The sequence below is a fragment of the Capricornis sumatraensis genome, chromosome 1 (genome assembly GCF_032405125.1).
Source record: "Capricornis sumatraensis isolate serow.1 chromosome 1, serow.2, whole genome shotgun sequence".
Taxonomy (NCBI): Eukaryota; Metazoa; Chordata; class Mammalia; order Artiodactyla; family Bovidae; genus Capricornis; species Capricornis sumatraensis.
The window spans coordinates 62,242,879-62,256,977 of record NC_091069.1 but is presented as its reverse complement, the minus strand read 5'-3'; the positions used below and the strand labels follow the sequence as shown (position 1 = coordinate 62,256,977).

At 48.2% G+C, this 14,099-nt stretch overlaps 1 protein-coding gene across 1 annotated transcript in view; it reads right to left on the bottom strand.

Annotated features, from left to right (window-relative positions):
* Positions 1-14,099, bottom strand: part of SH3RF3 (SH3 domain containing ring finger 3) — a 158,675-nt gene that overhangs the window by 31,420 nt on the left and 113,156 nt on the right. Inside the window, exons 12-13 of the mRNA XM_068966806.1 lie at positions 3,586-3,756; positions 1,848-2,101 (exon numbers count right to left, since the gene is read on the bottom strand). Of these exons, the coding sequence (XP_068822907.1) occupies positions 1,848-2,101; positions 3,586-3,756 (425 nt within the window). The remainder of the gene's footprint in view (positions 1-1,847; positions 2,102-3,585; positions 3,757-14,099) is intronic.

The window sequence follows — 14,099 nt, the reverse complement described above, 5'->3', positions numbered from 1 at the left end:
TCCCTGGGCATGCGATCTCCCTCAGGGGCTGCATCGACAGCTGAAGGCTACAACGAGCACCATCAGCTGCCCTGAGCCATGGCCGGCTGGAAGGTAATGGCTGGGCCAAGAGGTCGGCCACAAGTAATATCGCTGCAGATTCTTCCAGGGCAGAGACAACTAGCTCTTCTCCAGGGCCCTACTGGCCAGGTGAAAAACAGACCTCACTTTTCACTAATTTAAGGGAAAAAAGAAACATATATGAAGGACTCTTGTTGTTCAGTTGCTAAGTCATGTCCAACTCTTCATGACCCCAGGGACTGCGGCACACCAGGCTTCCCTGTCCTTCATCATCTCACACATTTACAAAGTGAGTCTTAGCAAACCTACACCAAGGCAGGGCCAAGCCCACCCACAGGGCTTCCTTGGTACAGAGCCCACTGTGACTGAATAAGAACACCCAGCACGAGGCTGGACACCAGGGTGGGGCTGCTGTCGGGGACTTTCCTGGTGGCTCAGTGGATGAGAATCCACCTTCCAATGCAGGGGACACAGGTTTGATCTCTGCTCCAGGAAGATTCTACATGTAACTAAGCCCGTGTACCACACCGACTGAGCTTGTGCTCTAGAGCCCGTGAGCTGCAACTACTGAGCCTATGTGCCACAACTACTGAAGCTGGGGCACTCTAGAGCTCCACAATAAGAGAAGCCACCACAGTGAAAAGCCCGAGCACCACAATAAAGAATTGCCTCCACTCTCTGCAACTAGAGAAAGCCTGTGCACAGTAATGAACACCCAGCACAGTCAAAAATAAATAAATTGTTGTTGCTGTTTAGTTGCTAAGTCATGTCCGACTCTTTTGCAACCCCATGGACTGTAGCCTGCCAGGCTCCTCTGTCCGCGGGATTTCCCAGACAAGAATACTGGAGTGGGTTGCCATTTCCTTCTCCAGGGAGTCTTCCTGACTGAGGGAATAAACCCTCTCTCGTGCACTGGCAGGTGGATTCTTTACCACTAAGCCCCCAGGGAAGCCCAAAATGAAATAAATAAATAATTTGGGGAAAAAAAAAGACATTCTGAGAAAGAGATTATTTTTGAGAATGGGGTGGGAGTGGAAAGGAATTCTGAATCATTTAAATGAAACTCAGAGGCACATCCTCCCATCCTGGGTCCCTTTCACCACGCAGTGACAATGTTACTGGCTTATGCGTCGGAAAGTTACTGGCCTGGCTCCCAGGAGGACCACGTGAGTCAAGCTTAGCAGTTCTTCTTAGCTGACTGCCAAGCTTCCAAGCAAGATGCGTTTACCCTGTTCACACCTTCAGGAATCTCGCCACACTTCCTCTCGTCTCATGCTACACAGGGAGCCACCTAGACTGTCCTGACTTCCGGTTGGTCTTCTACTGATGAAGCTGCATGAGGAGCAATGGCCATGACTCTTCAGCCTCAGAGGATATCAGGAAGCACCTCTGTGGATTGGTCTCATTACCAGCTCTGTCCTGGGCAGTGGGCGGGTGGGGGGGGGTGCTGCCTCATCAGGAGACCACTTGGTGCCTGGCATGTAGATGCAGGTGACCCACAGTGGCTCACAGAGCCACACAAAGGTGCCAAGGTAACCTCACTGGTCCAGCCAGTCCTCTTGCTGCATGAAGTGTATAAACACCTGTGAATTTTCTAATCTATTCCAGCTACAGGACAGGCTATGAAGATATGTCAACATGTTCCCCAGGACTAGCATAAGTTCATGATTACAGGGCACCCCTCCACGGACTGCTCAAGACCTGGGCCAAAGGACGCTCATGTGTCCCTGAGATCATCTTCCTCAAATTTTCCACCAGAGTGAGGTCCCCAGGAGGCTGCTACATACCAGTGGGGCCGGCGCTCCGGGCCTGGCTGGCTGCTGGCTGGACGGTGTGCCTCAGACAACTTCCCAGTGGGGGAGAGGCGGCCTGGTGCTGAGCCGGGACCTGGGCTGTGGTGAGGGGAAGGGCTGGCCTCAAGGCCGTGGCCGGGCTGCTCAGACTCCCACCGCCTGGGTGCATGGTTGTGGCCATCCCTTTGGCCAGGGGAGACCCTCCGACTGCATTATTCCGGGGTGGCCCAGCCCCTCCTACAGGAATCCTGAGGAAATGAACAGAATGAAGTCAGGGGAGGGCACAGACTGATAAAGAACCACTCAACCCCTTGGCTCTGAGAGCTGGAGGCCACGCCATCCAGGACAAGTCCTATAGCAGCCCCAAGATGACCTGGGCATGTGCTGCCCAGAGGCCCGGCTGAACAGCAGAGGCCCTGACAACCACATGGTCTCCCACGTGCATATGTGACAACCAGTGAAAGAGCCATAGGAAACAGGGAAGTGATGCTAATCAAATATTTTGTTCCAGAGTCACTGCCTTGATTTAGTCTAACAAACAGCTGTGTGTCCCCAAACAGAGGCAGAAGGAACGGGCTTGGCACATCTGGCAGGCAACAGGAGGCAGGGGCCCGGCTCCTTCTGGATGACGGACTCCTGGGAGTCCAGGAAAGGGCACAGACAAGCCTCATGTTTGCGGTTTTACCCTAGACTTTCTAGAGAAAGTGATGTGGAGAGTCCAGGACACACCGTGGAGTACAGGACTCTGAGACAGGCCCCGGTGACTCCTCCCCTGCACGGGCCAGCCTGAACCATGCACCAGCACCAACTGTGTGGGGCTGAGGTGGGGAGCTCCTGGGATCCACTGTCAGGATCACATGCCTTCCATTTGTCCAAGAGCCAGGAAAACTCCCCATCTGTCTCCACTGGATCTCAGCTGTGAGGCTCGGGGAGCCACCCACGGTGGGAGCAGGCAGAGCCTCTGCTGAGCAGCTGTGGGGAGAAGGGCCTTCCTGCACAGGGCCACAGGGCCACAGGGCTCACAAGGTGGGCCTTTCCAGGAGGGCATGGGGGATGTGGCTCCCGGGCCTGCTGCTGTGAAGGTACAAGTCAGGCCGTGTCAGTGCAGTTCTGGGTGTTTACTTTGCTTGGAGTCTTATTGCCAAGAGAGCAGAAGCTGGTGGGGTGGAGAGAAGAGGGGGTGGGGTGGGGGGGGTGGTCTGCAGCAGGTCTCTGCAGGTTCTGTGCTGTGAACACAGGGCTGAGGCATCCCGGGCTCCCCGGAGCAAGGCCAACCCTAAATCAAACCTGCAGGGGACGCCCCTCTCCATGAAAACATCTGACAACCCTGGGTCACCTCGAGCTAACTATTAAACTTGCTTTTGCCAGTTTATAAAAATAATGTAACAGTAAATTCGTAAAACACAGGAAATGACAAGGAAAGAAAAAACTTAATTACTTATAATGCTCCACTCAATAATAATGGTTAACTTTTGGGAACATGGAATCTTTCCTTCACATGTGTGAATGGCGTGTGCTTTTTGCACACACACCCACTGTACCATACATGTGCACACGTACATGCATGCACCTGTGCCCATGAGATCTGGCCCTGTGACGCGCCCCTGCATGGTGCTCCAGCTCCTCCCGGCCACCTTCTCCCCAGGATAGCGGGCAGCAGGAAGGCAGGCAGGGCACGGTCCCTGGTCTCCACACGACTGCGGCCACAGGAGGCGGGTAGCGAGGGCCTCACCTGGAGACGGGTGTCACGTAGTTGCCAGGGAACACGCCCGAGAGTCCGGTGCGCAGGGCCGTGCCCTTGAACCAGCCATCCCGGCACTTCTCCAGGACGCGGTACGTGTCGCCCTTGCGCAGCTCCAGCTCGTCACTCTTCTGGGGCTTGTAGGCGTAGAGCGCCAGGTACCTGTGGGCAAGATGCAGGTGGTGAGTGGTGGCGCGGACAGAAGGGTGCCCTCGCACACTTGGTGGGCAGTCAGGGGCCAGGAGGAGCCCCTGGGGAAAGACCCCTGAAGCCATGGGCTCCACACCCTTCGCCAACCTGCAGGCTGAACTCAGAGAGGCCCTGCCAGGACCAGATGCGGGGCTGGCTCTGGGCCCATTTTGTTCTCTTTTTCTCTGATTAAAACCTGATGCTCTGGGCAAGAGAAGGCTTTAGGGAGAACTACGCAGCTTTGGGTGGGTTTCCTTGTTTAGTTCCACCTGCCCACTCACCCAACCATGCAAACTGGAGATTTGGAGGCCCTTTTAAAGAAAAACCAGCCCAATTAGGGACTCCTTAGATAGGTGACTAACTGAAATTCTACTTTTAAGATCAGTGACTAACTGAAATTCTACTTTCAAGATTTTCTAACAGTTTGGTAGTGTGAGCCCTAGCTGAAGGCTTAGACACTGTGCTCCTCACTTGCCAGGACTCTTTGAAATGTCCTGAGACCCTGGTGCCACCCTCAGAACCTCTGATAAGTGCTTTGCTACTTTGGGGGTTTGTGGAAGGGGTGATTTGACCTAACAGAGAGAATGGTTTCAGGCAAATACCCTGTTTGCAAGATTTGGGCAGTAAAAGTGGTGGGGGCTTCACTCCAACAAAGAAACAAGATGCATTAAAACAACTTTTTTTGGCTGTAACCATGTGGCATGTAGGACCTTAGTTCCCTGACCAGGGATCGAACATGTGCTCCCTGCAACAGCAGCATGGAGTCTTAACTGCTAGACCGCCAGGGAAGTCCCAAGATGCATTTCTAAAGAAGTATCATCTCCTGGGCCTCCCTTCAGGACGGGCCTGGTGGGCACACTGCCCCTGCTGGGCCCCAGGAGCCTCCTTCTTTGCCTCCTAGCCTCTGGGATTGGGTGACTTCAGGGGCTACCTGCACCGTCCACCTGCCCAGTGGAGCATGAAGCTGTGGACAGAGGGCCATCCGAGGGAGAAGTACTGTCCCTGCTGGAGAGAGTAGGACCTCGGGCAGCGAGCGAGAGGCTCAGAGGTCCCAGTAGCCAGGGCAGCCCCCCCGCCACATGGCATAGTCCCCCCACACACCCAGCAAGCCTCCCCCACACCCAGCACAGCACCCACTGGCACCTACTTCCACAGTGGCGTCAACCCAGATTCTAAAAGTAAGACATGTGTTAGCAACTGCAGCAAAGACCCAACGAGCTGTGTGTATGTGTGTGTGTCTGTCTGTGATCCAGGGGCTACCCCCAAAGTAGCAAAGCACTTATCAGAGGTTCTGAGGGTGGCACCAGGGTCTCAGGACATTTCAAAGAGTCCTGGCAAGTGAGGAGCACAGTGTCTAAGCCTTCAGCTAGGGCTCACACTACCAAACTGTTAGAAAATCTTGAAAGTAGAATTTCAGTTAGTCACTGATCTTAAAAGTAGAATTTCAGTTAGTCACCTATCTAAGGAGTCCCTAATTGGGCTGGTTTTTCTTTGAAAGGGCCTCCAAATCTCCAGTTTGCATGGTTGGGAGGGGCCTTCAGATGACAGAGTGATCTCTGGGGATGAGCTGATGATCCCACTCAAAATCCTGGAATCCCTGAGCCATTCAGGGAACAAGGTTTGTTTTCATCTCTCAGGATCTTCCCAACACAGTGAGAATGAGTTATTTTCAGACTGTGGGCCTTAAGGCACCCTAATTAAGCCTTTACATCAAAACAGTCTTCTTTCAAAATCCCACTTGTACTTTAGAGAAACACACCGTGGTTCCTAATGAGGTAATAAAATCAGAAAACAGGCAACAGAAGTGAACTTGGCTGAAACCACCACCCGACTCCCCAAACATGGACCAACTACGGGCCCCCATTGGGTGGGGGCACCTCCCCGCCTCACTCTCGCCTCTGGGACCATGGGCTCTGCTGAGCCAAGTCGTGATAGGGTTTGCAGGCATATCTGGATTTATCCTGTGTCCTGCCTCCTCTAGAGTCATAGCAGTGGGAGGTGATGTTTCCTTCCGGTTTCAGCTGTTCATTCATTTACTAGACATCCAGTGATCTTGGCGCCCTCAGGTGCTAACCATGCAGGGAGATAGGCTTGCTTCCAAGGACCCCTTCACTCCAAGGGACGGGGCACCCTCCTCCATCATCAGTCAGAACTCTGTTTAGGAGGCACTGCCGTCACCTGTGGGACAGCGTGCAGAGCCCACCCCCCTCAGGTGTCTGGAGTCCAGGCAGGGTGGGAAACTGGAGTCTGTTATGGTCTCGCTGGAGCCCCACAGGAGCTCTGAGGCTGGGCTACTTACTCATTTCACAGCTGAGCAAACTGAGGTTCAAAAAGATGGAGTGTCTCTGTTTATGGAGCGAGTTGGAGGCAAGCAGTTGTTCTTGGCCCCAGGGCCTCGTAGACCCCGTGGGAAGCTGGAGTGAGGCCCAGAGCAGGGGGCCCTGAGGCCTGCCATCTTCATCTTTATTGTGAATCCATTCTCTGAGGAGCAATCTGTTCTCTGGTCTCAACAGTTCAAGTTTAGTCTTTCTGTGTGCACTGCTGGGGGTGGAGTGTCAACCAATCTGACTTCACCTGGCACACCCCTGCCCCCAGCCTGTTCCCTTCGATGCCTCAGGGGAACCCAGATTGCCTTGCCAGCATTTTTCCTGCATGTGGGGCTGCTTGTCTGCCTGTGGCTCGTGCGCAGGCCGGGGATGCTCTGGAGGGGCTGGCGGCTCCCAGCCTGATGTCTGCAGTTCTGTGATCCCTGTAGTGCACTGGTCACTCAGGCCTGGTCCGAGTGTGGCCACAGGGAAGGGTGCATCGTCTGTACCTCTTCTGTCCCCACCCGCTTGGCCGTGCCCGCCAGCCTGGAGGGTGCCCTCGGCTGGGCCTTGGAGCTGCAGGCCGATGCCCACAGAGCCCAGGGCGGGGAGAACCAGATAGCGCCCGCAGGATTGCCGGCACTCCACCTGCCGCTCCCCTCCGCCTCCCCTCCACTCCTCCTCCGCTCCCTCTCTACTCCTTCCAAAGGACTTCAGCTCTGCACATGCCTCCATAGAGGACACAGCGCCAGCTGCTCCAGAACTGGCCTGGGATTCATTTGTCTTGTTGGATTCACTCACAAGGCTGGTACTGAAGGTACTTGGTTCAGGCAAGAGTGGGAGGTCTGGTTCACAACGCTCTCCCCACAGCCGGGTGGCCGGCAGGGGGCTCTCCTGCCCATTGGAAGAGACGTCCCCTCCTCCAGGCTGATGCAGCCCTGGGGGAGTGAGTCTGGGGGCACGTCAGCCCCTTTCCTGGCGCTCTTGGCCGGAGAGCATGCAGTCTGGACATGCGGCAGCTGTGGCCGCCCAGCCTCTACTTGCAGCTGTGTTCCCACGAGCAGCCTGCTGGGAACAGCCGCCACTCACCGCATAACTGCTCTTTTCTATGGAAGATCTTCACTTGCTGCTAATTGTCTATAGACTCTAATCAAGCAGTGATTAAAGAATTTTAGCGCCTTCATTAACTTCACACCCTTCTGCTTCCATATGACAGCTTGCTCATTTCTTCTGAAATAAGTGAGATTCTCTCCCATCCTCCTGCAAAGAGCCTGCTCCTGCTCCTCTAGGTGCCAGTGCCTCATGGACTCAGGCCAGCAAAACATGTGCCTGCTTGCTGACCTTAGATCAGCAGGATCGGCTGAGGAAAGGGTTTCAGATAGTGGCACAGGACATTCCTGAACTTGTCTTTTCCCAGGAACACAGCAAACCCACAACCACATTATGGGACCACCTCCTCAGAGAGGGACCTGAACACTGGATGGACAGAGCCTCCACCACTAAGGCCAGGAGGACAATAGAAAGCACAGGAAACAGAGAGACGGACTCTCCAGGAAACCCCTCCCCAGCCACCACAGTCCAGTCAGAAGGGACCCAACCCCTTGATCCTGCTCAGGAGAGACCAGCCCCCCAAATACCTGGCTTTGAAAACCAACAGAAAATACCAGGAAAACTATAGAAGCACCTGGAATGGAAAACGTGCTCTCGATGGGCCTGTATGCAAACTCATTCAACCCAGAAACCAGCATAAAAATACCAAACTGAATAGCGCACAGGCCACTGAGTAGTGTGGCAGCATCTGCCAAGGGTCAGGAGCTGGGGGGATGATGATGATCCCTGGGCACTGACTCACTAGCCAGAGCCATTTCAGAAATTGCAGGCTACCTTGCTTATGTCACCCAGTGGGTACAATTTTGGAATGTTCCATCTAACTTGTCATATCTTTTTGCCTTTTCATACTGGCAAAAATATCAATAGCCTCAGATATGCAGATGGCACCACCCTTATGGCAGGAAGTGAACAGGAACTAAAAAGTCTCTTGAAGGTGAAAGAGGAGAGTGGAAAAAGCTGGCTTAAAATTCAACATTCAAAAAACAAAGATCATGGCATCCGGTCCTGTCACTTTATGGCAAATAGATGGGGAAACAATAGAAACAGTGACAGACTATTTTCTTGGGCTCCAAAATCATTGTGGATGGTGACTTCAGCCATGAAATTAAAAGACGCTTGCTTCTTGGAAGAAAAGCTATGACAAACCTAGACTGTATATTAAAAAGCAGAGATATTACTTTGCCAACAAACATCCATCTAGTCAAAGCTATGGTTTTTCCAGTAGCCATGTATGGATGTGAGAGTTGGACTATAGAGAAAGCTGGATGCCAAAGAATTGATGCTTTTGAACTGTGGTGTTGAAGAAGACTCTTGAGAATCTTGGACTGTAAGACTTGAATCTCCTTGGACTGCAAGGAGATTAAACCAGTCAATCCTAAAGGAAATCAACCCTGAATATTCATTCCAAGGACTGATGCTGAAGCTCCAATACTTTGACTACCTAATGCAAAGGGCTGACTCATTAGAAAAGACCCTCATGTTGGGAAAGACTGAAGGCAGGAGGAGAAGGGGATGACAGAGGATGAGATAGTTGGATAGAATCACCAACTCAATGGACATGAGTTTGAGCAAACTCTGGGAGACAGTGAAGGACAGGGAAACATGGTGTGTTGCAGTTCTGTTAGGCTGTGAAGAGTTGGATGCAACTGAGTGACTGAACAACAAAATCTAACCCGTCAGCGTCAGTGGGCGTACCCTGATGAAGTCCACCCACCTCTGCACTTAGGTGAAGTCTCACCCTGGCTGAGTGAGAACTCTGCCCACCACTGTCCAGCAGCTGCTGTGGCTGGGCCCACACACCAGTGTGCCTAAGCAGTAACTACAGCCCCCTACAACAAGGGGGAACACACCGCCCACAGAGGGGACCCTTGAGTGCCTGGCTCTGGTGGCCAGGCAGGCTGGTGCCTCTAGGCCCCACAGGATGTCTCCTAAACAAGGCCACTCCTTTAAGACATGGGGACACAGCTGATTTACTAATACACAGACACAAACATAGAGAATCAGGCAAAATGAGGAGACAAAAGTGTATGTTGCAACTGAAAGAAAAGATAAAGCCTCAGAAAAGAACTAAACAAAATAGAGATAAGCAATCTATCCATTAAAGAGTTAACAGTAATGGTCATCACGATGCTCACACCAAACCCACAAGAATGGACCCAGTGGACCTGATGGACACATATAGAACAGTCCATCCAAAAGCAGCAGGATGCATATTCTTCTCAAGCACACACAGAAGGTTCTCCAGGATAAATCACATCAGTTTACAAACAGTCCTCTGTGAATTTACAAAGATGGAAATCATATTGAGCATCTTCTTGATCACAATTGTGGGAAACCAGAAATCAATCAAAAGAAAAATCGGAGAAAATTAAAAAAAATCAAAATTAAAGAACATGAATGGGCCACTGAAAAGAAATATCAAAGAAGAAATTTTAGAAATACCTAGAAACAAATGGAAATGGAACCACAATGATCCAAAATCTATGGATCACTGAAAAAGCAGTTCTAAGAGGGAAGTTTATAGTGATAGGAGCCTACTTCAGGAAATGAAAAATCTCAAATAATCAAACCATACACCTAAACAGAAATGATCAACAGATCAACAGAAAACAACAGAAATGGTCAGTGAAATTAAGAGTCGGTTCTTTGAATTGAATCGCCAGTCCATGTCCGACGCAGGATACAGCATGCTTGGGGCTGGTGCACGGTGATGACCCAGAGGGATGTTATGGGGAGGGAGGTGGGAGGGGGGTTCAAGTTTGGGAACGCATGTACACCCGTGGTGGATTCACGTCAATGTATGGCAAAACCAATACAGTATTGTAAAGTAAAATAAAGTAAAAATTAAAAAAAAAAAAAAAAGAGTCGGTTCTTTGAAAAGGTAAATTCTCCAACTTCTAGCTAGGCTTATCAAGAAAAAAAGAGAACTGGTCCAAACAATAACATCAGAAAGGAAAAAAGAAGTTATAACTGACACCACAGAAATATAAAGGATCATAAAGACCACTGAGAACAATCATATGCCAACAACCTGGAAGAAATGAAAAGATTTCTAGAAACATATGTTCCAAGACTGAAGAAAGAGAAAATCTGAACTGACTGATTACAAGTTAGCAAAGTTAGTGATCAAAATTCTCCCAAGGAAAAAAAAATCTCAAAGAAATAATCTTAGTTTCACTGATCATTTCTGTTGTTTTTATACTCTCTATTTCATTTATTTCTGCTCTGATATTTATTATTTCCTTCCTTCTATTAACACTCAGTTTTGTTTTTCCTTCTTTTTTCTAGTTCTTTAGGTGTAAGATTCAATTATTTGAAATTTTTCGTGTTTCCTGAGGTAGGGCTTCACTGACGAATTCCACAAAATATTCAAAGATTTAATATCAAATTGCAGGTTGTTTGTGACAAACATAGGTGCAAAGATCTTTAAAAATGTTAGCAAATCAAATTCAAAAACATACTAAAAGGTTCATACGTTGTGACCAAGTGGACTTATTCCAGGGATGCAAGAATGGCTTAACATCTGCAAATCAGTGTGATAGATACTCTATATTAACAAACTGAAGAATAAAAACCATATATCATCTCAGTAAATACTGGAAAAAATGTTTAAAAAAATTCAATATCTACTTATGATAAAAGCTCTCAACAAAGTGGATACTGAACTAACATAGTAAGAGCTATATATGATAAGCCCACAGCTAACATCAAGAGAACACACTGGTCATAGCAAACACCCTCTTCCAGTAACACAAGAGACGACTCTACACACAGACATCACCACGTGGTCAATACTGCAATCAGACTGATTATATTCTTTAGGGCTGAAGATGGAGAAACTCTATACAGTCAGCAAAATCAAGACCTAGAGTTGGCTCAGATTATTAGCTCCTCACTGCAAAAGTCAGGCTTAAATTGAAGGTCATTCAGGCATGACCTAAATCAAATCCCTTATGACTATACAGTGGGGCTGATGAACTATGATCTAATCAAGGGATTAGATCTGGTAGACAGTGTGCCTGAAGAACTATGGATGGAGGTTCATGCTTGTCCTGTACAATAACATTGTACATTGTACAGGAGGCAGTGATCTAAACCATTCCAAAGAAAAAGAAATGCAAGAAGGTGAAGTGATCATCTACAGAGGCTTTACAAATAGCTGAGGAAAGAAGAGAAGTAAAAGGCAAAGAAAGGATAAAGGGAAAGTATACCTGACTAATATCTGATAGACAGAGTGCCTGATGAACTACGGATGGAGGTTCGTGACATTGTACAGGAGACAGGGAGCAAGATCATCCCCAAGAAAAAGAAATGCAAAAAAAAGAAAAGGGTGTCTGGGGAGGCCTTACAAATAGCTGTGGAAAAAAGAGAAGCAAATAGCAAAGGAGAAAAGGAAAAATATACCCATTCGAATGCAGAGTTCCAAAGAATAGCAAGGAGAGATTAAGAAAGCCTTTCTCAGTGATCAGTAGAAAGAAATAGAGGGAAACAATAGAATGGGAAAGACCAGAGATCTCTTCAAGAAAATTAGAGAGACCAAGGGAACATTTCATGCAAAGATGGGCTCAATAAAATACAGAAATGGTATGGACCTAACAGAAGCAGAAGATATCAAGAAGAGGTGGCAAGAATACACAGGAGAACAGTACAGAAACGATCTTCACGACCCAGATAATCACGATGGTGTGATTACTCACCTAGAGCCAGACATCCTGGAATGTGAAGTCAAGTGGGCCTTAGGAAGCATCACTACGAACAAAGTGGAGGTGATGGAATTCCAGTTGAACTATTTCAAATCTTAAAAGATGATGTCTGAAAGTGTTGCACTCAGTATGCCAGGAAATTTGGAAAACTCAGCAGTGGCCACAGGACTGGAAAAGGTCAGTTTTCATTCCAATCCCAATGAAAGGCAATGCCAAAGAATGTTCAAAATACTGCACAATTGCACTCATCTCAAATGCTAATAAAGTAATGCTCAAAATTCTCCAAGCCAGGCTTCAACAGTATGTGAACCATGAACTTCCAGATGTTCAAGCTGGTTTTAGAAAAGGCAGAGGAACCAGAGATCAAATTGCCAACATCTGCTGGATCATCTAATAAGCAAAAGAGTTCCAGAAAAACATCTATTTATGCTTTATTGACTATGCCAAAGCCTTTAACTGTGTGGATCACAATAAACTGTGGAAAATTCTGAAAGAGATGGGAATACCATACCACCTGACCTGCCTCTTGAGAAATCTGTTGCAGGTCAGGAAGCAACAGTTAGAACTGGACATGGAACAACAGACTGGTTCCAAATAGGAAAAAGAGTATGTCAAAGCTGTGTATTGTCACCCTGCTTATTTAACCTACATGCAGAGTACATCATGAGAAACTTTCGGCTGGATATAGCACAAGCTAGAATCAAGATGGCTGGGAGAAATATCAATAATCTCAGATATGCAGATGACACCACCGTTATGTCAGAAAGTGAAGAAGAACTAAAGAGCCTCTTGATGAAAGTGAAAGAGGAGAGTGAAAAAGTTGGTTTAAAGCTCAACATTCAGAAAGCAAAAATCATGGCTTCTGGTCCCATTGCTTCATGGGAAATAGATGGGAGTGGAAACAGTGGCAGACTTTATTTTGGGGGGCTCCCAAATCACTGCAGATGGTGTTTGCAGCCATGAAATAAAAAGACACTTACTCCTTGGAAGAAAAATTATGACCAATCTAGAGAGCATATTAAAAAGCAGAGATATTACTTTGCCAACAAAGGTCCGTCTAGTCAAGGCTATCTAAGGTTTTTATAGTATGGATGTGAGAGTTGGACTATAAAGAAAGCTGAGTGCCGAAGAATTGATGATTCTGAACTGTGGTGTTGGAGAAGACTCTTGAGAGCCACTTGGACTGCAAGGAGATCAAACCAGTCCATCCTAAAGGAAATCAGTCCTGAATGTTCATTGGAAGGACTGATGTTGAAGCTGAAACTCCAATACTTTGGCCACCTGATGCGAAGAGCTGACTCATTAGAAAAGACCCTAATGCTGGGAAAGATTGAAGGTGAGAGAACAAAGGGATGACAGAGGATGAGATGGTTGGATGGCATCACTGACTCAATGGACATGAGTTTGAGTAAATTCCAGGAGTTGGTAATGGACAGGGAGGCCTGGTGTGTTGCAGTCCATGGGGTCGCAAACAGTCGGACACAACTGAGCGACTGAACTGACTGACTGACCCAACTGAATACAGAGTTCCAGAGAATAGCAGGGAGAGATAAGAAGGTCTTCTTATATGAACAGTGCAAAGAAAGAGAAGAAAAACAATCAAATGGGAAAGATTAGAGATCTGTTCAAGAAAACTGGAAGTATAAAGGGAACATTTCATGCAAGGATGGGCACAACAAAGGACAGAAATGGCAAGGACCTAACGGAAGCAGAAGAGATTAAAAAGAGGTGGCAAGAATACACAGAAGAACTGTACAAAAAAGATCTTAATGACCCATGTTGGTGTGGTCACTCACTTAGAGCCAGACATCCTGGAGTTTTAAGTCAAGTGGGCCTTAGAAAGCATACTATAAACAAAGCTAGTGGAGGTGATGGAATTTCAGCTGAGCTATTTCAAATCCTAAAAGATGATGCTGTCAAAGTGTTGCACTCAATACATCAGCAAATTTGGAAAACTCAGCAGTAGCCACAGGACTGGAAAAGGTAAGTTTCATTCCAATCCCAAAGAAGGGCAATGCCAAAGAATGTTCAAGCTACAGTACAAGTGTGCTCATTTCACATGCTAGTAAGTTTATGCTCAAAATCCTTCAAGCTAGGCATTAGCAGTATGTGAACCAAGAACTTCCAGATGTACAAGCTGGTTTTAGAAAAGGCAGAGGAACCAGAGATCAAATCGCCAACTTTCCTTGAATCGTAG